The 24,800-nt window shown below is 46.4% G+C and overlaps 1 protein-coding gene across 5 annotated transcripts in view; it reads right to left on the minus strand.

Annotated features, from left to right (window-relative positions):
• Positions 1-24,800, minus strand: part of LOC129712714 (FERM domain-containing protein 5) — a 121,118-nt gene that overhangs the window by 21,791 nt on the left and 74,527 nt on the right. For all 5 annotated transcript variants that reach the window (XM_055661371.1, XM_055661370.1, XM_055661368.1 and 2 more), the window contains exons 3-12: positions 18,352-18,394; positions 16,301-16,379; positions 11,232-11,329; positions 9,089-9,212; positions 8,749-8,836; positions 7,318-7,406; positions 5,045-5,108; positions 3,842-3,933; positions 988-1,062; positions 1-47 (exon numbers count right to left, since the gene is read on the minus strand). The exon at positions 1-47 is cut by the window's left edge and continues 22 nt beyond it. In XM_055661371.1, coding sequence (XP_055517346.1) covers positions 1-47; positions 988-1,062; positions 3,842-3,933; positions 5,045-5,108; positions 7,318-7,406; positions 8,749-8,836; positions 9,089-9,212; positions 11,232-11,329; positions 16,301-16,379; positions 18,352-18,394 — 799 coding nt within the window. The remainder of the gene's footprint in view (positions 48-987; positions 1,063-3,841; positions 3,934-5,044; positions 5,109-7,317; positions 7,407-8,748; positions 8,837-9,088; positions 9,213-11,231; positions 11,330-16,300; positions 16,380-18,351; positions 18,395-24,800) is intronic.

Consider the following 24,800-nt stretch of genomic DNA (forward strand, 5'->3'; position numbering starts at 1 on the left):
TCTTAATCTTTGCGCTGGACTCGATCACCTCCTTTGCGACTCTCCCACTGAAAACAGCAATCACAAAATGGGGAGGGGGTGGGGGGGGGGGTCAGTGAATGAAGGCAACAAGTTGGTACTAATGCTCCCTCGCTGGCCCTGGACGTATCACACAGTTATTCTCCATAGTCAGTCTGGTAGATGATTGGTGTGAGTGGGCGGCATGTTTCAGCAGCGGTTAGTGCTGCTGCATCACAATGCCAATGACCCAGTTGGGGTTTGCACCTCCTCCATGTGAAAACCCGCATAGGTATTCCTTTGGGTGCTCCGGTTTTCTCCCACATCCCAAAGACATGTTCGGCTGGAAGGTTAACTGGCTGCTGTGAATTATCCCTAATATGGGTGGGAGGAAAAGGAATTGGAGGAAGCTAATGGGTGTGTGAGAAAAATAGGACCCAGGGAAATACATGGTAAATGGTGCTGGTGGGTTTGCTATTGGAGCTGACATTGGCACAATGGGCTGAAGGGCCTCCTTCTATGGTTAAAAGGAACATGAGTATATGTGAGAATAGGGTCTCTTGTGCATGAGTATGCCACATTACAGTAACAGTGTTCATTTATCTCCGGTTAAGCAAGCATTGCTGACACCAGTTAAATGCAATCTTGCAAAAATGCTGTGGCGTTTTCTTGCTGGGAAGCTGTCAAGCAATCTCAGTGTTCTTGTTTGAATGTGCTTCCCTATGCTGGTTGTAAGCTCTCTTTGTGCCACCCACCCATCTGTGACCACGCTCTGCAATGGGAAGCTGGGTCTGAAAGCTATGGTGACAGCAATCACCGGCCTTGGCTCCAAACCCAATGGAAAATGGGAATGGCTCCCGACTGCCTCAGTCCATGCATTCCCAATCTAATGGCAGGAACATTGTAAACACATTGTCCTTTCTTGATTGTGACTTTAGCCTCTGGTCTCCTCTTTCACTACAGTATCCTCTACTAACTGTGGGTATTTACCTGTATCGAAACCGACTCCCCTTGAAGAACATGTTGCTGCTTGAAACAGTTCGCACCTGACTGGATTTCTCAAACCTGGGGAAGGCCAGAGAAAGCATCAAATCCTCCACTGCCATTGCCCATCCTTAGAAACTCCACAGAATACATTCCCTCCCCTGCCAAAGGGGTGAACTGGTAATCTCTGCCCCCCCCACTCTTGTTCCCTAACTATAGCTGGTGCTCTATGTTGTATCGGGCACGGTAAAATGTTCCAAGTAGCATCACACACAAAATGAGTCCAGGCACCAACCAGGCTATGTGACCGACAGCTTGGTCAAAGAAGGTGATTTTCAGGGGTTCAAGTGCGGAAGAGAAATGGAGTTCACATTTCAGGTTGATGATGGAGACTAAATGGATGTGTTAATTGCCATTCTGAAGCATGGCTGCAGGGTGACCACAATTCAGATCCAAATATTTCAGGGTCATAGGCAGGCAGAAAAGAAAAGGGGTAGGGGGTTGTCCTATTAAATGGTTTGACATCAGTACAGTAGTTAGAAAGGATCCTAGTTAAGAAAGTTGCAATGTAGAATTATAATCAGTGTGAGCAGAGCTGAAAGGCAGCAGTGGGCTGTAAATATTGATGGGATTAGTTTCCATGCCTCTGAATAGTAATGTAGGACATGATATAATAAGAACATTGTAGGAGCATGTAACATGGGTAATAAACTATCCATGGGGGACTTCAATCTACAAATAGACTGTGTAAATCAAATTATCCTAACCATGTGGGGAAAGAATTCCTGGAATGTGTGCAAACTTTATATGGAGCTGATTGGGAAACAGGCTATTTTAGAGATTTTTCTGTGGAGGCAGAAACATTTAATTAATAACCTTGTTAGAAACAGCCCCAAGGAAAGAATTAACATAATATGACAGAATTTTACATGTTTCGATCTGGAACCCGTGGAAAAATTAGGCCATGATGAGGGTGTGTGGGGCAGGTCAACTGGGCTAGACTGGGCAACCACGTTGCGGAATAACAGCGGGCTGCCAATGGCGGGTTTTGACAGAAATAATGTACAATGTAGATCGCACACCTTCATTCACGGCACAAAAACATAACTGAGAAAGTGGCCCAAACTTCGACTTGAGGAGAAACTAATGGTGGTATTAAATATAAGGAGAAAGCCTGTATATGTAGTGAGCCCGGAGGTTGGGGAGTTTGTGAATTCAGCAAATGATCACCGTGGGATTGATAATGGAAGGAAAAGCAGAGCATGAGAGTGAACTCAAGGGAAGCATAAGAACATTGTAGGAGCTTTTACGATCCAGTAAAAAGGGAGACCAGGGAAGATAAATATGGTCTCTCACAGACAGAGAGGAGAATTTATAATGGTAAAAGTGGAACTGGCATGGGTTTCAATAAGGAGTTTGTTTGTCTGTCTTAATAAAGACCAAAAAAAAACCTTGCAGAAATATTGGAGCAATACTCATGAGGAGATGCTGTCAGGAAAGGCTGGAAGCTGGTGAATCACAGGGACCTGGTGATCTACACCCCAGAGTTTAGTAACAGTGAGTTTTCTGATTATCTATATCTCTATCTATCCATCTATCCATCCATCCTCCATCATCCATCATCATCCATCCATCCATCATCCATCCATCCATCCATCCATCCATCCATCCATCCATCCATCCATCCATCCATCCATCCATCCATCCATCTATCTATCTATCTATCTATCTATCTATCTATCTATCTCTATATAATATTAAAACTCTGTGGCTGCTGGCTGGCTGTGTTTCTGCCTGACTTGTGGTTGCCAGCCTTTGATTCGTTGCTACGCCAACGCCATACCCAGAAACGCCGACATTTTTTCCATTTCGGTAGAGATTTCACTTTTCATTCCAAGTATCCACTCCTCATTATATTGTCATGTTTATGCACACATTTTAAATAAAAACCTTCTCCCCCCACTCAATCATTTTGTCGCCTCCTGCTGGCCAGCGACCATAACGGCTGCTGGCGCCCGCCTCTCGCCCCAAAGACGCCATTTAAAAACAGCCGCACTGCTGACTGTGGGAACGACTTGACTTGGAGGACCACGTCTCCCGTGGGGGCTACGGGCAGGAAACGGCTGCATTGGGGGAGCAGACCCAACGGGTCTGCACTTGGTCGAGTATCTTGTAAATTTCTCTAGATTGTGGAATGTTGCTTGTGGATCGAAGGATAGGAAGAGGGAGATGCAGGCAGAGTGAATAAGCAACGGTGGAGTAGATGGAGACAGTGTGGAAATGTGAGGTTCCTCACTCTTCTAACAGAACAGAAATAATGGGGAATGTTGCTGCTCACAGGGACCTGGGGTTTCCTCCTGCACTGGTGAATGAACATACTGGCAAGTGAAGCAATCAGGGAGGCAAACAAAATGTTAGCTTTTATTGCAAGAGGATTTTGATATGGTGGGTATGTTTTTTCCTGTGGGAGAATCAAGAATCGGGTCACTGTTTAGAAATAAGGGGTCCACCATTTGAGGAAGATGAGGTGAAATGCTTTCTTTCACAGGATATTAAACACTCTTCCTCAAAGGGCAATGGAAGCATTGTCTTTGCATATCTTCAAGGCGGCGGGAGGAGAAGATACTTTATAAACGACGGGGAGGCAAGAATGTAAGAGTTGAGGATGCAGCTATGAAAAGGGCAGGGCAGGCTTGAGGGCTGAGTGGCCTACTCCTGCTCCTCACGTTTGCATGGTCACACGTAAGGAGATGGTAACATGGAGAGACGGAGGCGTGGGGGGAGTTCATGTGGGGCAAGGGGCTGGGGTATTGAATGGCCTGTCTCAATGCTGACCATTCCATGCAGTAAATGTACTTACTTGTAAAAGGCTTGATTCTCCACTCCGCACTTCCACAGATGTTTGCAAGCCTCAGGCGTTGGAGCGAAGTATGTCAAAATAATCTTCGATTCCTGATGCAAAAATAAATTGGTTGGCGGTTTACGATGGAGCTTCGAAGCACGCGCATCCCCTGCTGAATGGGTTCTCCAGGATGCTGATGCTGTCAGGGACTGAGGACTACTGAAGGGGAGGCAGGCCAAGCTGGAGGGAGCAATGAGTAGGAGGAACAGGAAGACCAAGTACCAATGGCCCCTCATGACTGCTGGCTGAGGGATATTAAAATATCTCTTTGTTTCACAGACAGCACATGGTAAAGCATTTGGAATGACAGGGAGTATTTTATGTTTTACAATTGAGGGGTTCCTGGTTGAATGTGTTAGACTGCCCACTCCCAGACTCTGTACAAAGGGGTCCACTGTGGGAAATGTCTCCATAGGATTGGATCCTAGCAAATGTGCCATCTCCGCAGCGTGTGGAGCGTTAGTGGCTGTGGACAGTCACTGGACTGGTTTTTGAGTGGAACTCTAGGCCACTAACCCTCTCTTTGCCTGCAACCGAGATCTGCAGACTATTTCTGTGCAATTTGCTAATCGGGGATGTGCTTAGGTGTGAAAATACGCTACTGGTAAGAAAATAATTTCATTGTGCTGACAATAAAAAGCACCACCATTGAAGGTCAGGCAGCACCTGGCTTGGAGTGCTCCCCCTGGGAACAGCCCAGTGGTATTTAATTGTGAGAATTCACCAGGACAGACAGGAACCTCATCTGAAGGCAGTGGGAGAGTGCTTGAGTGGGTGGAGAAGAGAACAGATCACCTAGTCCTGGGACGGATGGTACATCAGAAATGCAAGCACACACCAAGTTGGTTCTTGCATGCAGCTGGAATATGCAGTGACATAGTGTTACACAGTATGAGACCTGCCCTTCAGCCCACCTGCTCCATGGTGACCAAGGTGACACATTGGGCTAATCCCATTTGCCTGCATTTGGTCCATATCCCTCTAAATGCTTCCAATCGCCATATCTGTCCATATGTGTTTTAAAGCCATGATTGTATCTGCTTCTATAGCTATGCATCATACTGTGAATATATTGGAACATCAAAGTGTGGATATGTTGTTGCCAGATGGGATGAAAAAAGCTGTAACAAACTCGGTAGGTTTTACAGAATCATCATTCACCTCTTTATGAATGGCGTATAAATTAAACGTTTTTCCTTCAAACTTCATCTTGCTCACTTCAGTCCTGGAATTCAGAAAGGAACCAGCATTAGTGTTAGTCATGATATTCACACAGCCTCTGGGCCATGTAATCTTCATTAACACCAGTAACGTTACAATAAGGTTTGGTTCGGTCCGGGCAGAGACCATGTGCAGTTGCAGAATAACCTCCACAAGCTCAGGCCCTGAAGTTCATAAATTCCTGGAGCCAATTTAGGCCATTCAGCCCATCAAGTCGACTCTGCCATTCAATCATGGCCAATCTATCTTTCCACCTCAAACCCATTCTCCTGCCTTTGCCCCATAACCCCTGACATCCTTACTAATCAGTGCTGTCCACCCTTCAGTACATTTTAACAGAGCAGCCAATATGTACTGGGCAAGCTCCCAATGCAACTATGATGGGATAATCTGTTTCAGCAGGCCTGCGAGGAATGTCGTGGTGATTTATCCATTGAGCAATTTCTGCAATAACACCCTTGATTCTTTGGGATTTGAGCCTTTTGATTTACTTGTGTATTTTTCTTGAGTGTGAATATGATTTAGCAGAATCCCCACAGCCTTTTTGTTTTATGAAAAAAATCACTAAACTGAACATTTTTCCGTGAACGTGTACATTAAGGATTTAGAACGGGGGCAGAGAGAGTTCTGCACTCATCTTCAATGCTGACGTCTGGGAATCTTGACAGTCATCCCAGCTGGAAGTGCTAGGGTTAATGTTACAAACTTCATCTTGCTCACTTCAGTCCTGGAATTCAGAAAGGAACCAGCATTAGTGTTAGTCATGATATTCACACAGCCTCTGGGCCATGTAATCTTCATTAACACCAGTAACGTTACAATAAGGTTTGGTTCAATCCGGGCAGAGACCATGTGCAGTTGCAGAATAACCTCCACAAGCTCAGGCCCTGAAGTTCATAAATTCCTGGAGCCAATTTAGGCCATTCAGCCCATCAAGTCGACTCTGCCATTCAATCATGGCCAATCTATCTTTCCACCTCAAACCCATTCTCCTGCCTTTGCCCCATAACCCCTGACATCCTTACTAATCAATGCTGTCCACCCTTCAGTACATTTTAACAGAGCAGCCAATATGTACTGGGCAAGCTCCCAATGCAACTATGATGGGATAATCTGTTTCAGCAGGCCTGCGAGGAATGTTGTGGTGATTTATCCATTGAGCAATTTCTGCAATAACACCCTTGATTCTTTGGGATTTGAGCCTTTTGATTTACTTGAGTGTGTATTTTTCTTGAGTGTGAATATGATTTAGCAGAATCCCCACAGCCTTTTTGTTTTATGAAAAATCACTAAACTGAACATTTTTCGTGAACGTGTACATTAAGGATTTAGAACGGGGGCAGAGAGAGTTCTGCACTCATCTTCAATGCAGAGGTCTGGGAATCTTGACAGTCATCCCAGCTGGAAGTGCTAGGGTTAATGTTAATTCCAAAAGCAGCACTCCTGACTGCAAGGCACTTCCTCAGTGCTGCACAACTGTGACATTAGAGATAGATAGATTTTTGATTAGTACAGGTGTCAGAGGTTATGGGGAGCAGGCAGGAGAATGGGGTTAGGAGGGAGAGATAGATTAACCATGATTGAATGGCGGAGTAGACTTGATGGGCCGAATGGCCAAATTCTACTCCTATCACTTATGACCTTATGGCCTTATGACAGCCTAGATTTCTGTTCTCACCTCTCTGGTGTGTACGTCCAATGCATGGACACCTGATGCTGAGTCAAGAGGCACCCAGCCCATTGCAGGGCCGATACTTCACAAGTTACCAAGGACCCATTTTTTGATGATGTTGGAAACTACTGTGATGTCCGGGCTAATAGTACAGATGCCGAGGGATTTATTGTGATGAGATCACTGGAGACCCAGATGATTCAGAGAACTACAGTGCTTCCGGCTGACCCATTTACACACTGCAGTTTGTACATCACTATGGCTCCAAATATTGGGAGACATTGTGCTGGGCCAGTGACTTCAAACAGCTCTCAGCAATCCTTTCCAGTCACAGTGGCCACCACTTGGGGTCCACCAGAATTAATTGGGGAAAGTTATCATTGAACAGTGACACGGGCCAGAGAGAGATATCTGTCTCAGATCAGCAAAGGTCCAGGAAGTTCTGGAGCATTAGTGGCCTAGTTCAGGAACCACAGCCCTGAAACTGTAGCAGGTGGTATTTTAGTTTACAGGAAGCAGTGCCAGGGCTCTCTCTACTCACCACTTTATGTAATGAATCCGCTTGTTTCCTTGTAACACCACAAAGCCCGCTGGGGTGAAGGCAAGAAACGCTACATTCCCTGAGACATCCTGCAGAGAAATATTGACATTGAGAAATCCCAGGACTTTCTGCAAGAATCATAGATGAGATATTGTTACAATATTGTGCAGCCCCCTCCTCACCATGTGGCACAGCACAGTTCACATTTCCCCCCTCGATGTGCCCGAGGTCACTTTACATAATCCTAGCTCACGGCCAGAGTCCAAGCTGCTCACAGACATAGGGACAAGTGTGAGCCAGCCAGAGAGGGGGACAGTGAGGCAAGGGGCAGGAGAGAGGAAGGGAGGGGTGGAGAGCAAGAGAGAGGAGGAGAAGGAGAAAGAGGAGATCGGAGGAAGGGAGTGATGGGAGGGAAAAGGGAGAGAGAAAGAGGAGGAGAGAGGGGGGAGGGAGGGACAAAGGAAAGGATGTAAGTAAAGAAAAAATGAGAAGGGGGTGAAAAACATATTATAAACATGAAGCAGGAATAAGCCAGATAGATGGCTACTTGAGCGGGGTCTTCCATTCACCAATATCATGGCTGATGAAATTCACAATTCACAACATTGTAGTCTCGCTCCATTTATGTAATAATCTGCATATCATTATTCCTTATAACGTGGGTAACATTGTGTCAACTTGCATTGTACTCCACTGTGGCCTCCTCGTCCTCCCATCGGTGGGAGAGGAGGGGAGGGAGGGAGGTGGAGAGTGAAACTAATAATGAAAAGCCTAGATAAAGTGGATGAGAGGATGTGTCCAGTAGTGAGAGAGTCTAGGACCAGAGGGCACAGCATCAGGATAAAAGGATGTACATTCACATTGGAGACGAGGGCGAATTTCTTAAGCCAGAGTTCAGTGATTCTGTGGGATTGATTGCCACGGATTGTTGAGACCAAGATAGTGGGGATTTTTAAAGTGGAGATTGATAGGTTGTTGATTGGTAAGGGTCAAAGTTAATGGGGAGAAGGTAGGAGATTGAGATTGATAGGGGAAAATATATTTGTCAGGATCGAATGGGGGAGAAGACTCAATGGGCCGAATGGTCTAATTCTGCTCCTCTGCCTTACGGTCTTCTAAAAACTAAGGGATAGTTGTTGAGAGGCAGAGGGAGAGATAGGGAGGGAGTTGGAGAGAAGGTGGGTGGGAGAGTTAGGAGGAGAGTTGTGTGTGTGTGGGGGGGGGGGGGGGGGGGGGGGGGGGGGTAAGGGGTCACTGGGATGAAGAAATGCCTTGAAGAAACGCTGAAAACCAATGTGGATGTTGGTGGTTGAGCTATGTGTGAGTTGCGAATGAGGGGGACTTTTAAAGTCAATTAGAGGGTGAGTGGCCATCGACGATGAATGGCAGCTCCGGGTCCCAGCGCTGTCAGCCCGGAGCCTCTGCCGGTACCTTGCAAGGGTGAGGGTCAACTCCGTAAGTTTCCAACGTCTGCGCTTTCTTCAGGAAGTTCAGCTCTGCATTGTCCGGGGACTGCCCGCTGCATCGAAGGAAAGACACGGAGTCACGGAGAGATCCTCCAAACCCCCTACCTCACCCGGCCAGAGACCTCCCCCACCCCCCTGTTCTCCCCGCTCTGCCCCCGACTGGGCTCATGTGTCCCAGTTCCGTGGACCGGCCCAAGAGCCGACAGTAGAAAGAGCGGCTTCCCAGTCTCAAGAGCCCACGGCGCAGAAACAGGCCCTTCGTGTGTAACATTCACAGATAACAATCATTAAGCCCACTACTGTACCTAAGCTCCGTTTTGTGGATGTCGGCAATTTTCCTCTCCAACTTCTCGGAATGTTTCGGGAAGAACTGGAACTTGGAACTGTATCCCTCGGGATGCTTTCCTGCATCATAGTCCCCGATTTCAGCTGGAATTGAGAACATCTTTAAATAAACAACAGTTTCAAAAAGGAGACTTGGTTTCCCACGGTCCGAGTCATATTTGTACTGACTCTGGGCCAAAGTGAATGGTTATCACTAAATCAATGGAACACACCTTCCCATCAGAGAAGAAAGATCAGGGATCTCCAAAATGAGCCTGTCATAGAAGGTATGAAACAGAGGAGGCGAGGGGTTGAGAGGATATAGGGTGATTTCACTAAAGGTCACTGGAGCGTAGATCCGCACCCACGTGACCAAAATTCTCAAGTGGAGGACACTCGAGGGTTCCGGTACATGTTAGTGGATGGGAAAAAACGCATTTTCCCACCCGTTAAAAACATAGAAAAACGGCGAGGTTGTGAGCTGCAATTTACTGTGCCAGTCGGGGTGACCGTGAGGCACAGCTCAAGAGTCAAGAGTCAAGAGTCAAGAGTCAATTTACTTGTCATTTGGACCCCTAGAGGTCCAAACGAAATGCCGTTTCTGCAGCCATACATTACACACAAATAGACCCAGACACAACATAATTACAATTTTACATAAACATCCATCACATAGCTGTGATGGAAGGCCAAAAAAAACTTATCTCTCCACTGCACTCTCTCCCCCCCGATGTCAGAGTCAAAGTCAAAGCCCCCGGCTGGCGATGGCGATTGTCCGCGGCCATTGAAGCCACGCCGGGTGGTGCGAGGTCGCACACCGGGTCTTGGTGTTGGAGCCCCTGGTGTGCGCTCGCAAGTACCCGCGGCCATTCCAGCCGCGCGGGGCGGTGTAGTGAGGCCCCGCTCCAGTAGCTCCCCAACCCCGCAACACGGGCGGGAGAATTCTCCGTTGCAGGAGCCCCGAAAAGCGGTCTCCCTCCAGGGAGCCGTGGGCTCCCGGCGCCGCTGTCCGCAGACCCGCAGCAGCAGCCCCCGACTCAGCAGCGGCATCGGCAGCAGCAGCAGCAGCAGCAGCAGCGTTCCTCCACCGCTCCGGTCTCGGCCAGCTCCGCGACGGCAACGGTGAGTCGGCACCTGAGTCCCCGGCTTCTTCCTGTTGGAGGCCGCTCCTCGTTGCGGCCTCAACGACAACGGAACCCGACGAGAAAAAGGTCGGGTCTCCAATGCAGGGAGAGATTTAAAAAGTTTCCCGCCCCCCCCCCCCCCACCCCCCCACACACACACCCCCAACAAAAAATAACAAAAACTACATTAAAACACGGACAGAAAATAATAAAAACGCGGACAGACTGCAGAGGCCGCTGCTGGCCAGAGCCGCGCCGCCTACCGGACTACCTAGATTTACAGGAAAAAAAAAAAGATAGCAAGTAAGGTAAATTCAAGAGGGAACTGAAGGTGCCAAACCGGCGGAAGTGAACAGCCGACATTTGCCGTGGATATTTAAAGGTCCAAAATATCGGGAATTATCGCGTTTACTCGCTGAATTTCATCAAAAGTAAGTTAATAATGCCTTACTTTTGATGTCCTCCACTTGAGAATTTTGGTCACGTGGGTGCGGATCTACGCTCCAGTGACCTTTAGTGAAATCACCCTATTCCTCTGACCGCACACATCACCGGCTGCCGTTGGCGTTGTCCGCCAGCCCGGTGTGTTCCTCCAGCGCTAATAGATGATAGCTGGAGTAGTCAACGTGCATTGATATCGCACCGAGCCAACCCTTGGGCATCTTCCAGCCAACGAGGAGCTTCTGGAAGCCCAGCCGGGGGTTTAGACACGGCAGCTCCCTGGGAACAGCGGGTCGTTAGGTCATCTCTGAGGAGCTCAATCTCCCCTCGCCCCGCCCTCCTTGATCCAGTAACCCTGACCCGAACTTTGCTCCCCCTAACACTGTTATCTTAAACCCTCCCTCCGCTTCCAATATCCCTCAGTCCAACCTCCGTTCACTCTGACCCCTGTCCATTGTCAAATTGTGTTAAATAATTGTTCCCATTGAAGCCCCGGCCGATATTCCGCTGCATCTCCTCAGTTGTTGTGTTGTGGTGTAATTGTTGTTGTAAAGGTTACCTTGCAGGATGAAGGCCGCGAGCAGCGCCGCGTCTGAGGTCTTGCACAGCAGGCGGCCGTGGTACAGATCCCTCTTTATCTGAAGGAAGACCAGGTACCTGGAGGGGAAGAAGAGCGGGTGAAGGTTGGAGGACTGAAGGGAGATGCTTGGGTGCACAAGCCCGTTTGGACATGGGATATCCCACCAGGGACACGGGCTCCAGAGAGCACGGGCACGGGTGGCTGTGAAAGGAAACGGGAAGAGGGAAGATATCATGCTGACAGTGGGGTTGGCTGAGCAGCCTTGACAATAATGGAGCATCTCATAATCATATCATAGGTGATAGGAGCAGAATTAGGCCATTCGGCCCATCAAGTCTACTCCGCCATTCAATCATGGCTGATCTATCTCCCCCTCCTAACCCCATTCTCCTGCCTTCTCCCCATAACCCCTGACACCCACACCCTGAACCATTGTGAGTGATTCGGATTGACACTGTCAGAGTGACAGCATCACTTGTACTTCATCAACAGCCTCTACTCCCTTCCACCCCACATGGTTTTTTTCTCGGAGACAGAATAAACTATAGACGCTGGAGACTTAGTAGAAATAAAGAAATGCAGATGCTGGTTTACAATACAAAGCCACAGTGTGCTGGAGTAACTCAGCAGGTCAGGCAGCATCTCTGGAGAACGTTGCGGATTGGGACCCTTATTCAGACTGGTTGTGTGTGTGTGCGTGTGTGTGGGGGGGGGGAGCTAGAAAGGAGAGACGGTTCTAAGTGGGGAAGGTAATAGGTGAAAATTGGCAAAGCGGGTCTGCCCAAGACTGGTGCGGAGTTACGGGACCATTCAACACTCCCCATGTCCGGAAGAACTGACTTAGAGGACATCGTTGCACGGTAGACACTAGTGAAACACTTTCCCCGCCGATCAGCCCCCCCCCCCATATTACCCCCCCCCCCCCCCATCTCCCAGGCTGCACTGAGCCGGGGGAGAAGGTGTTACTCTCAGGGAGACCTGTGCTATGTCTATCTTTTCCTCTCAACCTCACCCTCCTGCCTTCCCCCCATAACCCTTCAAAAGCCTTGAAACAATTTTGAACGTTCAGTGGCTATGAGAGGTGCTATAAAAATGCAAAGTATTGCTGTTGTTTCTGTGTGTGGGTGCATTTGCCAGCGCCGAGGGTACACTGGATTTCCCAGGAGGAGACTTCAACGCAAGGTGAGGAGCGGAGTGATGTTGATTCATGCCTCAAGGTTATTGCTCATGAGCCCTGACAGATGTTTGCTCTTCCATTCCACATCATCGACTAGCCTTGCCATTATCCACCCACTGGCTACCAATCAGTGCTGCCTCATCGTTATCTCCTGGCACGCATAATCTACTAATTTATTTCAATTTTTAAATTAAGATAAAATGCAGCAAACTGCCAGAACCCATCAGAGCAGTCAGTACCTCTCCAACATATCCTGATTGTGTTAGCACTCTCAGAACAGTCACACGATATTTTTTCAATCCAAATGTCTGATTCATGGGACCAGAATTTGGCCATTTGGCTCATCGAGTCCACTCCGCCATTCAATCATGTCTGATTCCATCTCAACCCCATTCTCCTACTTTCTCTCCATAACACTTGATGCCCATTTTCTGGCAAGTGACCCAATATTAAATAACTTTAACCATATAGTTTCATCAGAGTTACATTCCGTTTCTTATTTCATTAAATGTTTTTTTTTTAATGTAAATATTTCCAACAATGCCTTTGCCACTGAAAGTACCCTGAATTTGAAAAGCTCACTGAAGGTCACACAACTGGTGGAAGCTGGCCTTGGTGATTCATCCCAGCCTCGTTGTGGACCAGGCCAACACACGACTCATTGCTTTTCCAAACAAAAGGTTCTCTCACGCAATTTACAGCAAGCGTTGGTCAAATGTGAAACCGCACACTCTCTGGTCAACTTTACGTGAATCTCCAGGCTTTCATGCACAGGTGGAATGATCCACCCCATCCATTCCCCTCTACATGTCCTGAACTGTCATCATAATTATTCTGCCATAACGGGACCAACGTAATTAACAAGAACGGCAGATGCTGAAATCTTGAGCATAACCAGGGAATGCAGGACAGGCTGCATCAGTAGAGGGAATGATTAGGTAATGTTTTAGTGTTTAAGTAGGAACTGCAGATGCTGGAAAATCAAAGGTAGACAAAAGTGCTGGAGAAGCTCAGCGGGCGCAGCAGCATCTATGGAGCGAAGGAAATAGGCAACATTTCGGGCTTCGAAACAGTGGGGTTGCAGCCCGAAACGTTGCCTATTTCCTTCACTCCATAGATGCTGCTGCACCCGCTGAGTTTCTCCAGCACTTTTGTCTACCTCAGGTAATGTTTTAGGTTGGATCTGAAAATGGATCTTGACCCAAAGTATCACCTTTTCATGCCCTTTACAGATGCCACCTTGCCTGCTGAGTTACTCCAGCCTTTGTGTTTTAATTACTAACAGACATACAATCATGGTATTGTTCTGGCCTCGAGGGAGACCACTCCACCCTTAGTCTATGGGACCCCCATTGGAGCAACCTCCTCACTCCCTTCTCCTGCTCGTACCCTTTAGCCCTGCAAGTTATTCCCCCTTGTGCACCCACTCAATTCTCTTTACAAAGCATAACTTCCATCACCCTTAATAAAGTCGATGGAGCACATTAAATGAGGTCAAACCTTACTCAGGATGTGACCATGATGAGTTTTTCTTCATTAACAATGATTCTGTTTCGCATATTTACAAGAGAAAAAAAGATACATTCATCTGAAATTTGAAGAATATGAAGGAGAAACAGAATGAGAGGGTCACTAAGTTAATGGTATCAATTGGACTCTGCATCATCTTTTAGATTCCATTTAACACACAGTAGATGAGGCAGACTCCACTCCCTATTATACATACTCTGGGGTGTAGAAAATATGAAGAGAGGTTGGTTGATGCCAAAGAGAACCAGACAATGTTTAATGAATCACAGCCACCTCCAGGCTCTCCACCATCTGACTTGGAAATATATTGTTGTTCCTTCATTGTTCCTGGGTTCAATCCTGGAACTCCGCTTCCATCCCTATCACCACCGATAGAGCAGCTCTATCAGAAAGTCTACCAATGTTCTTGTAGGTGCTCATCCCCATCTTGCTCAGAACAGTGGGCGATGGGCAATATAAACTAGTCTTTGCTAATCCTCTCATCGCAATGGAGATTAAAAATGACCAACATTTCTTAGTTAATTGTTTGAGTTTCTCAGCTCATATCTTTCAAATAACAGTATAATTTATCTCCTAAAAGTTGGCAAAAGTTGGCTATTTCTAACCTCCCCAAGCAATATTAACAGGATTGTCTTGATGATTAGTCAATGTTCCAACGTTAAAATAGAACGTAAAGTTGCGGAGGCTGCAAATCCGAAAGTAAAACTGATCAGACTGTGTTCCACATCACATCAGCCTGGAGTCCGTGAGGATCGCAACAGCCTCTGGATGGATTGAGTTACAATACTGCTTCTCTTCACAGCTAGCTAGCATTACCTTCCAGAAGGAGCGAATGTCTGCTTTGAACACTGTGACACAGTAAAGTTAAACCTCAATGAAAGCTAAGTACATCGAAAGCATCTATTTATGCGTTAAGGAGCACAGAAGAGCTTTATGAGTGATGAGCCTTAAAGTGGCAGTCCTTGCTCGGAGTTACAGTCCCCCTCTCTCTGGTTAGGGACTTATTATATCTAGGGTGGATTGTCATAAGGACTCAGCGGGTCAGACAGCATCCCTGCAGAACATGGGTAGGAGACGTTTCAGGTCAAGACCCTTCTTCAGACCGATTGTAGGAGGTGAGAGAAAGCTGGGAAAAGGGAGCGGCAAGATCTATGTGGCAAGTAATAGATCAACACAGAGGAGGGACGGGGTTTTGATAGGCAGCACTTTTTTCCCATGTGCCCCACCAAACATTCCCACCTATTTCTACCCTCCACTAACCTCTCCCCTCTGCTGCTTTCCTCCCTCTGGCATTACAATCTGTAACTTCAAACCTGTCTCACGCCTCCCCTCCTTTCATAGAAACATAGAACATAGAAACATAGAAAAATAGGTGCAGGAGTCGGCCATTCAGCCCTTCGAGCCAGCACTGCCATTCCATATGATCATGGCTGATCATCTAAAAGCAGTCCCCCGTTCCTGTTTCCCCCCCATATCCCTTGATTCCTTTAGCCCTAAGAGCTAAAACTAACTCTCCCTTGAAAACATCCAGTGAATTGGCATCCACTGCCTTCTGTGGCAGAGAATTCCACAGCATTTCACGACTCTCGGGGTGAAGAGGTTTTTCCTCATCTCAGTCCAAAATGGCCTAGCCTGTCCAATCCTTTAAAAATGTTATATGTTTCAACAAGATTCCCTCTCATCTTTCTAAATTCCAGTCGACCCATTCTTTCATCATATATCAGGCCCACCATCCTAAGAATTAACCTGGTGAACCTACGTTGCACTCTCTCAATAGCAATAATGTTCTTCCTCAAATTAGGAGACCAAAATTGCACACAATACTCCAGGTGCAGTCTCACCAGGGCCCTGTACAACTGAGGTAGGACCTCCTTGTTCCTAAACTCAAATCCTCACGTAATGAAAGCCAACATGCTATTAGCTTTCTTCACTGCTTGCTGTACCTGCTTGCTTACTTTCAGTGACTGATGAACAAGCACACCTAGGTCTCATTTCACCTCCCCTTTTCCTAATCTTTCTTATCCTTGGTCTTTGTTCCAACCAGCTGCTTATCAACCCCCCCCCCCCCCCCCCCCCCCCCCCACCTCTCTCCTCTCCCACTTGTGACGACCTTTACCTGCCAACCAGGTCCTCCTGCCTCTCCCCTTTTCCAGCTTTCTTCCCCTCCCACAATCAGTCTGAAGAAGGATCTCGACCCGAAATGTCGCCCATCCATGTTCTCCCGGGATTCTACCTGACCCGCTGAGTTACTCCAACACTTTTTCTCCTTTTGTGTATTAACTGGCATCTGTAGTTCTTTGCCTGGACAATAGCCCATAACAGGTGGCCAACAGCCCCTTACCTAGTTATCTCCTCCTTCAGTGTGGCAGGGTCCGTGGGATAAAACTTGACGCGGAAACACATGGTATACGGAGGCTGAGCTGCCAAACAGAGGGGAGAGTCATGTCATTTTTGGGTGCACACTGCAAAATTATTTTGTCAAACAGCCTATAATAATCAATGATTATATTCCCTTCTTTTGCAATCGGGTTGCAAATTACTATACCGAATCAATGATTCAAACCGCTACCCCACCTGATCTCAGACCACCCCTCTCCTTCTTTTCCTTTTTCCCCTCACGTTTATCCACATGCAGTTAGTGATTGGTTTGAGTTTGAGTTGAGTTGAGCTTGTACAAGTGAAAAGCTTTTGTTGTGTTCTAACCAGTCAGCAGAACGACAATATATGATTACAATTGAGCCATCCACAGTGTACAAATGCATGATAAATGGAATAACATGAATAACATTTTTTATTGCAAGTTAAAGTCTTGGTTCTTGGTTTCTTGGTCCTCCAAAATATTCCAAATGGAATTTAAACTGGAGGTGGTGAAGGGAGGGATTAAGCCAGAAAGGGTTATTGGGAAAAAAGAGCTACTTTAAATTTAGTTGCATCTGGTTGGGTAACTATAGTCCAGTAAAGTCTGACCTAAGATAGTCTCAGGGTCTCTGATGAGATAGATAGTAGAGAATGATTAGCAGTTGTGGTGGACCGAGGATGTTGTATGACTTTATCAGACCAAAGAAAGACATGTACCTATCTGTCTTCTATTCATCATTGACTCTACCAATGAATAGAAGACAGATAGATAAGTGTCTTTCTTTGGTCTAAACCAGCACCTGCAGTTCCTTCATCCACAGAAGAAGGTTGTTTGGCCCATTGAGTTCATACCAATCCCATCAGTCACCTGCCCCTTCACTGTGACCCAGGGCCGAAGACCGACGTATAGATCAACGCTGACCTACAGTGCCAGGCTGGGTGTTGTGTTCTCACCCATATATATTTTTTAATATTAATGGAATGTTCTTAGAATCACCTACATTGGAGACTGACAGGCAGATATTTACCATCACATGAGCTGGTGAAGGAGTCAGATGTTACCTAACAGTCTGGTTATCTAACAGTCACAAAGCGTGACAGGTAATAGGTAGATGGGTGGACAAAGGTTAGAGTTGTGAAGCCACAGAGATGATTGTAGGTAAAGAAGGAAGGAGGGAGATAGGTGTGAGTTCAGGTGGGGCACAGGGGAGGGAAACAGTGCAGGATCTACTGAGTGGAATAACAGACAGGGCCACTGAGTGGAATAACAGACAGGGCCACTGAGTGGAATAACAGACAGGGCCACTGAGTGGAATAACAGACAGGACCACTCATTGGAATTGCAGACGGGGTCATCCAATGGAATGAGACAGTCACAAAATGGATTTGTAGACGGGGCAACCAATGGATAAAGAGGCAAGGTCACCAATGGGAATTGGAGACAGGACACACATTGGAATAAAATACAGGGTCTCCCAAAGGAATAAAAGGCAAAAACATTCAGTGGAAGTGGAGACAGGGACATACATTGGAAACAAGGTCACACAGGGGCTCCTAATGGAATAAAAGGAAGGATCTTTCAATGGAATAACAGGGTTACCAATTGGAATTAGAGGTAAAGAACCCATTGTAGTAGTAGATACAGTCTCCCAATTCAATAAGAGACAGGGTGACTAATTAGAATTGAAGGTAGGGTCAACCATTATAATTGGGCCTTGTGTGTCCTTGTTTCCAATGTATGTCCATTATAATTGGAGGCAGGGTCAGCCATTGGAATTAGAAACAGAGGATTAGCCAGCAGAGCAGAGTAACCAAGATCTGAAATAATCTGCTATTTTTTGGTTTTGATGAATGCTTGATTTGAGAAATCAAAGATTATATATTGATGTTCTACCACAATTGACTACAGCGTAGTGAACACAGAAAAATCGAAAAACATTGCAAAAAAGATTAAATGTAACATTTTCATTGGAAAAATCACAATACCTGTACAACATTTTAACTAGAAAAACCTCCAATAATTTGAGAACTTACATTTCATTTGTTTAATAATGGATTTGGAGATATCCAGCCAGTGCTGTGAAAACAATAACAGGAAGACACGATTAAAACATCACGGCTAGGTGACTTGATAAAGATACACAATCACAATGAGCTCGGTGGGTAGACGGAAGAAGGTCTTTGTTGTTCGATGGGTTCCTCCTGGTCCCTTGAAGATGGGTTGGAAGGATATCCAGGTGAGCTGTACAAAGCATTGCGACTCACAGCTACTGCAAGGGAGGGAGACGAGGATAGTGTGTCCATTCCCAGTCCTCTCAACCATCACGATCTTGGAAACAGGTCCCATCTCACCACACCGCTCTCAGCTCGGGGAGCATGGAGACACTCACCTTTATCATGATGGGAATGGGGTGCAGCATTGAAAATACAAGGCAGGACAAGACAGACAATAAATTAACCACAATCATGAGAGTGTTAGTTCCAGCAGCAGGAATTTAAGTTGAGTTGAAGGTTTCTCTGGCTCATCTCACTGAGCCCCATCTGCATCAGATCAGCAAGCACGTTATCAGTGAAACTAATGAGTGTTTCCAGCATTCTCGGTTTTTGTTTCAGATCTCAGCATCTGCAACTTTTTGTTCCAATTTCCCAGAGTCAAAATCATTAAAATGAATCAATTGACAATCGCAAACTCCAAGGTTCATGTTACCTGCAAAAGAAGAGTATTATCCCTCATTTAGTTTAGTTGCTTCACAGCTTGCACTGTGCTGTTGAATTCACCAGTTCGTCTCTACACACTGGGTAACCCCTCAGGCTTTCAACCCATTCGGATCACAGGCAATGACTTATCCTCGCCACCAACCCGGACAGATTGCCACCCGGTTGATGTGTGATAGCCACAGGCACGCAGGTCCTGGCCTCAACCTCACCCCTCCATTCTCCAGTGACATTCCCTCTATTTGGTAACAATCTCTCCAAAAAAACCAACAGGAAAGAAACAAGAATCAAATTCAAGTGGAGGGAGATGCAGAGATTGGAGAAATTGAATTTGGAGGGAGACAAAACAGCGTTGGCTGCCTGACAATGTCACATCCTGTGTGGTCCTGAGTTGCTCTTCCTGTCACAGTGAGCCATTGTTGAAGCCATCACACCTTCTCCTGACCATTGCTAGGACAAGCCCGCCCTCTCCACCTGATGAAAGGTCATCCCATTCCTTGATTCACACTCTCCAAGGAGGATCAATAATTATGTGGGTGGGAAAATATTTTAAAACGCTATGTGGAAATGTGTGCATTTTCCCTAGATACACAGGTCCCTGCCGCACCCTTGCTGTTCCATCTACCTTTCCTCCTTTCTTTGAGGATCATGCCCCTGCCTGTACCTCACTGGTGGGATCACTGTACACCTGCCCCCAGTCCACCCAGTGATGGTCTTCAGCACTATTCTTCTACCTACTGCTCTCTCTGCTGGGATGTGAAGACAAATGTAGGTGCCTTACAATCAGAGACAGGTGAATTTATAATGCAAAACAAAGAAATGGCAGAACAGTTAAACAAGTACTTTGGTTCTGTCTGCACTAAGGAAGACACAAACAATCTCCCAGAAATATTAGGGGACCGAGGGTCTAGTGGGAGGGAGGAATTGAAGGGAATCCACATGGTAATGGTGCTAGGTAAACTGTTGGGACTGAAGGCAGATAAATCCCCAGGGCCTGATGGTCTGCATTCCAGAGTGCTCAAGGAGGTGGCCCTAGAAATCGTGGATGCATTGGTGATCATTCTCCAATGTTCTCTCAACTCTGCATCAGTTTCTGTACACTGCAGGGTAGTCACTTTTTAAGAAAGGAGGAAGAGAGAAAACAGGGAATTATAGACCAGTTATAGACATTGGTAGTGGCTAAGATGCCCGAGTCGATTGTTAAACATGTTATAGCAGCACATTTGGAAAGCAGTGACGGGATCAGTCAAAGTCAGCATGGATTTATGAAGGGGAAATCATGCTTGACTGATTTTTGGAATTTTTTGAGGATGTAAGAAGTAGAATGGATAAGGGAGAGCCAGTGGATGTAGTGTATCTGGACATTCAACAAGTCTTTGACGTGGTCCCACACAAGAAATTAGTGTGCAAAATTAGAGCATATGGAATTGGGGGTAGGGTATTGACATGGAGAGAGAATTGGTTGGCAGACAGGAAGCAAAGAGCAGGAATTAATGGGTCCTTTTCAGAATGGCAGGCAGTAACTAGTGGGGTGCCGCAAGGCTCGGTGCTGGGACCCCAGTTATTTACAATATATATTAACGATTTAAACGAGGGAATTAAATGTGAAATCTCTAAGTTTGCGGATGACACAAAGCTGGGTGGCAGTGTGAGCTGCGATGAGGATGCTATGAGGCTGCAGGGTGACTTGGATAGGTAGAGTGAGTGGCCTATGCATGGTAGATGCAGTATAATGTGGATAAATGTGAGGTTATCCACTTTGGTGGCAAGAACAGGAAGGCAGATTATTGTCTGAATGGTATCGGATTAGAAAAATGGGAGGTGCAACGAGACCTGATGTGCTTGTACATCAGTCACTTAAAGTAAGCATGCCGGTACAGCAGGCAGTGAAGAAAGCTAATGGCATGTTGGCATTCATTGCACGAGGATTTAAGTTTTGGTCTCCTAATTTGAGGAAGGACATTATTGCTATTGAGGGAGTGCAGCAGGTTCATCAGGTTAATTCCCGGGATGGCGGGACTGACATTTGATGAAAGAATGGGTCGACTGGGCTTGTATTCACTGGATGAGAGGGGATCTTATAGAAACATATAACATTCTTAAAGGATTTGACAGGCTAGATGCAGGAAAAATGTTCCCGATGTTGGGGGACTCCAGAACCAGGGGTCACAGTTTAAGAATAAGGGGTAGGCCATTTAGGACTGAGTTGAGGAAACATTTTTTTGCCCAGAGAGTTATGAATTGGTGGAATTCTCTGCCACAGAAGGCAGTGGATGCCAAATCACTGGATGTTTTCAAGAGAAAGTTAGATTTGGCTCTTAGGGTTAAAGGTATCACGGGATATGGGGGGAAAAAGCAGGAACGGGGTTCTGATTTTAGATGATCAGCCATGATCATATTGAATGGCAGTGATGGCTCGAAGGGCCGAATGGCCTACTCCTGCACCTAGTTTGCTAAGTTTCTATGGTGAAGAACATCACCAACATCCATGCACAAAGCTGGCAGGCATCCATATTAATTAATTTTCTTCTCCTGAGTCACAGTAAGATCATCTAAACTCAATTACTGCAGGTCACTGCAGTGAAAAGAGATCTTCACCCCATTCATCTTCCCTGCAGCTGAGTTTAACACCAAGAACAAACGGGTTCAGCCTATACTGCAGCACAAAATCACTTCTGATAGCAGCTGCAACAAGCTCGGATGCAGTGAGGTGATCGCAATGCCCAACCCTGTCCACCAAATGTTGCAAGGGCCTTGGGATTCCCAAAGCTTCTGGATTCTACAGGAATTATGGATCAGCAGCAATCTGGGAGCAGTATCACTGCGGTATTTCAATCATTGATTGATTGATTGAACAATCATTCTGGAAATAGGACCTTCGGCCCACTAATTCCATGCTGACCATCGATCACTTGTTTGCATTAGCTCTATGTTATCCTATTTCCTTACACTCCCAGGGAAATTTACAGGGGCCAATTAAACCTACAAACCCACACACGTCTTTGGGATGCGGAAGGAAACCGGAGCACCCGGAGAAAACACACACATTCACAGGAAGAACGTGAGGTCAGGATGGAACCTGGGTCTCTGGCGTTGTGAGGCAGCAGCTGCACCACTGTGCCACCAACACGTAAAGTTTCAATTTGCTCTGTAGGTTTTGATTAGTTATTGCAAACGCAGTTTGACTAAATTCAGAAAACACTCAGCGGGGAAATGAAAATGACAATTTGCCAACGGATGTAAATATGTTGAATGATCAATCCACCATGGAGGTATCAGAGGGGGCAGAGCTTTTGAGACAGGAGGGTCATGCGATGAAACTCCAAGCAAAGCTGTCACCCCAACCGAGCCCAAATGTTTCAAGGCGCTGTGTTCTCTCGCCTGTGACCACCTCAAACAGGGCCTCTGTCTACACTCCACCCTGCCAGCACAACTCCAGATTTAGCTGAATGGCCCCGAGTCATGCCCTACAGGTGCTCTGTATGGAGTTTGTACATTTTCCCTGTGACTGCATGGCTCAGGTGACCCTCTCTCTCCTTGTACACTCTCAAAGCCCTTCATTTAAACTTGAATTAAATGCGACTTTAACTTTTCAAGCAATAGGAAGAATCCTATTTTCTGCAATCTGTCTCTCGACACCGCAAGAGTGACAATTCTGTTTAAAGGCATAAAATTATACTCTTGACGTCAAATGGTGCCATGGCAACCCTCAAGAAGGGATGCCCTTGTGTGGGTCCTAGCCATGAATTAAGAGCAGTGATTTAGTGCGCTCCACAGGGAGAGAGGGTGAGCAAGGAATCAGGAACATAACCTCTCCGACAAATCAATGTCTCATATTTCCAATTCTCAAAGTCATCCGTTTAGTTTAGAGATACTACATGGAATTAGGTCCTTCAGCCCACCCCATCCACGCCAATGTGCGATCACCCGTGCACTAGTTCTGTCCTACAGTCTAGGGACAATTTACAGAAGCCAATTAGCCTACAAACCTGCCCACCTTTAGAGTGTGGGAGTAAACCGGAATGCCCGGCGAAACACATGGGGTCACAGGGAGAACGTGCAAACTCCGTACAGATAGCACCCGTAGTCAGGATCATACCCGGGTCTCTGGCGCTGTAAGACAGCAACTCTACCGCTGCGCCACTGTGCCGCCTCTGCCACCTTGCTGACATCGAGGGGTATTTGGGGTTCCACCAGCCGACTGGAGTAAACCCACTGACCTGTTGTTTGCATGGGGCTCTCCATCCTGAGGGACAAAGTGGAAATAGGAGGGCCTGAGAATAGAGTCATGGGACACAAATGATTCAAGTCAGGTCAAGTCGACTTTATTTTCATACGAACATGTATTAGTATTGGTTTATGTTTATCACATGGTACCGAGATACTGTGAAACCTTGTGCACTACCCAGTCAAATCATCCTATACATGAGTACAATTAAGCCATACACAGGTACAACAGGTGGTGCAGAGAGAAAAATACCAACGTGCTGAGTGTAGCATTACAGAGATACAGTTCCAGTTCCAGAGACATTGCAACGTCTGCAATGGGGTTGGTTGGAAGATCGGTTGGAACTATACCCGAGCTTATGCGAGAACAATGAGGTACAGATACAATGAAAGTTCAACTTTGCATCTCAGCACAGCAGACATGCAAAGTAAGCACGTAAGGTTATTAAAAAAAAATGATATTCAATTTCAGCAAACCACTGCAGGCACAGTGCATAGAATTGAGACATCAAACTTCAGCATTGTAATGTCCAAGCAGAACTTATATCAGAGTTAGGAGACCTCAGAGAATAACATTTGGAGCAACAAAAGAGTTTTTTCCTGCTGTTGGGAAGAACAAAACCTGATTGAAGTCAAAGACTAAGACAGCACAGTAACAGGCCCTTTGGCCCATCATGTCTATATTTATTATCTAAATGGTGGTCGATTGGGAAAGGGGGAGATGCAGCGAGACCTGGGTGTCATGGTACACCAGTCATTGAAGGTAGGCATGCAGGTGCAGCAGGCAGTAAAGAAAGCGAATGGTATGTTAGCTTTCAAAAGGATTTGAGTATAGGAGCAGAGAGGTTCTACTGCAGTTGTACAGGGTCTTGGTGAGACCACACCTGGAGTATTGCGTACAGTTTTGGTCTCCAAATCTGAGGAAGGACATTATTGCCATAGAGGGAGCGCAGAGATGGTTCACCAGACTGATTCCTGGGATGTCAGGACTGTCTTATGAAGAAAGACTGGATAGACTTGGTTTATACACTCTAGAATTTAGAAGATTGAGAGGGGATCTTATAGAAACTTACAAAATTCTTAAGGGGTTGGACAGGCTAGATGCAGGAAGATTGTTCCCGATGTTAGGGAAGTCCAGGACAAGGGGTCACAGCTTAAGGATAAAGGGGAAATCCTTTAAAACCGAGATGAGAAGAACTTTTTTCACGCAGAGAGTGGTGAATCTCTGGAACTCTCTGCCACAGAGGGTAGTTGAGGCCAGTTCATTGGCTATATTTAAGAGGGAGTTAGATGTGGCCCTTGTGGCTAAGGGGATCAGGGGGTATGGAGAGAAGGCAGGTACGGGATACTGAGTTGGATGATCAGCCATGATCATATTGAATGGCGGTGCAGGCTCGAAGGGCCGAATGGCCTACTCCTGCACCTAATTTCTATGTTTCTATGTTTCTATGTTCACCATCGTATCCACCTACACTCATCCTATTTTCCAGGTAGTGGTCCGTAGACAGCTATGCCGATGAATCAGGTGCTTTGTCCAGGTA

Source organism: Leucoraja erinacea, chromosome 33 (genome assembly GCF_028641065.1).
Source record: "Leucoraja erinacea ecotype New England chromosome 33, Leri_hhj_1, whole genome shotgun sequence".
Classification (NCBI taxonomy): Eukaryota; Metazoa; Chordata; class Chondrichthyes; order Rajiformes; family Rajidae; genus Leucoraja; species Leucoraja erinaceus.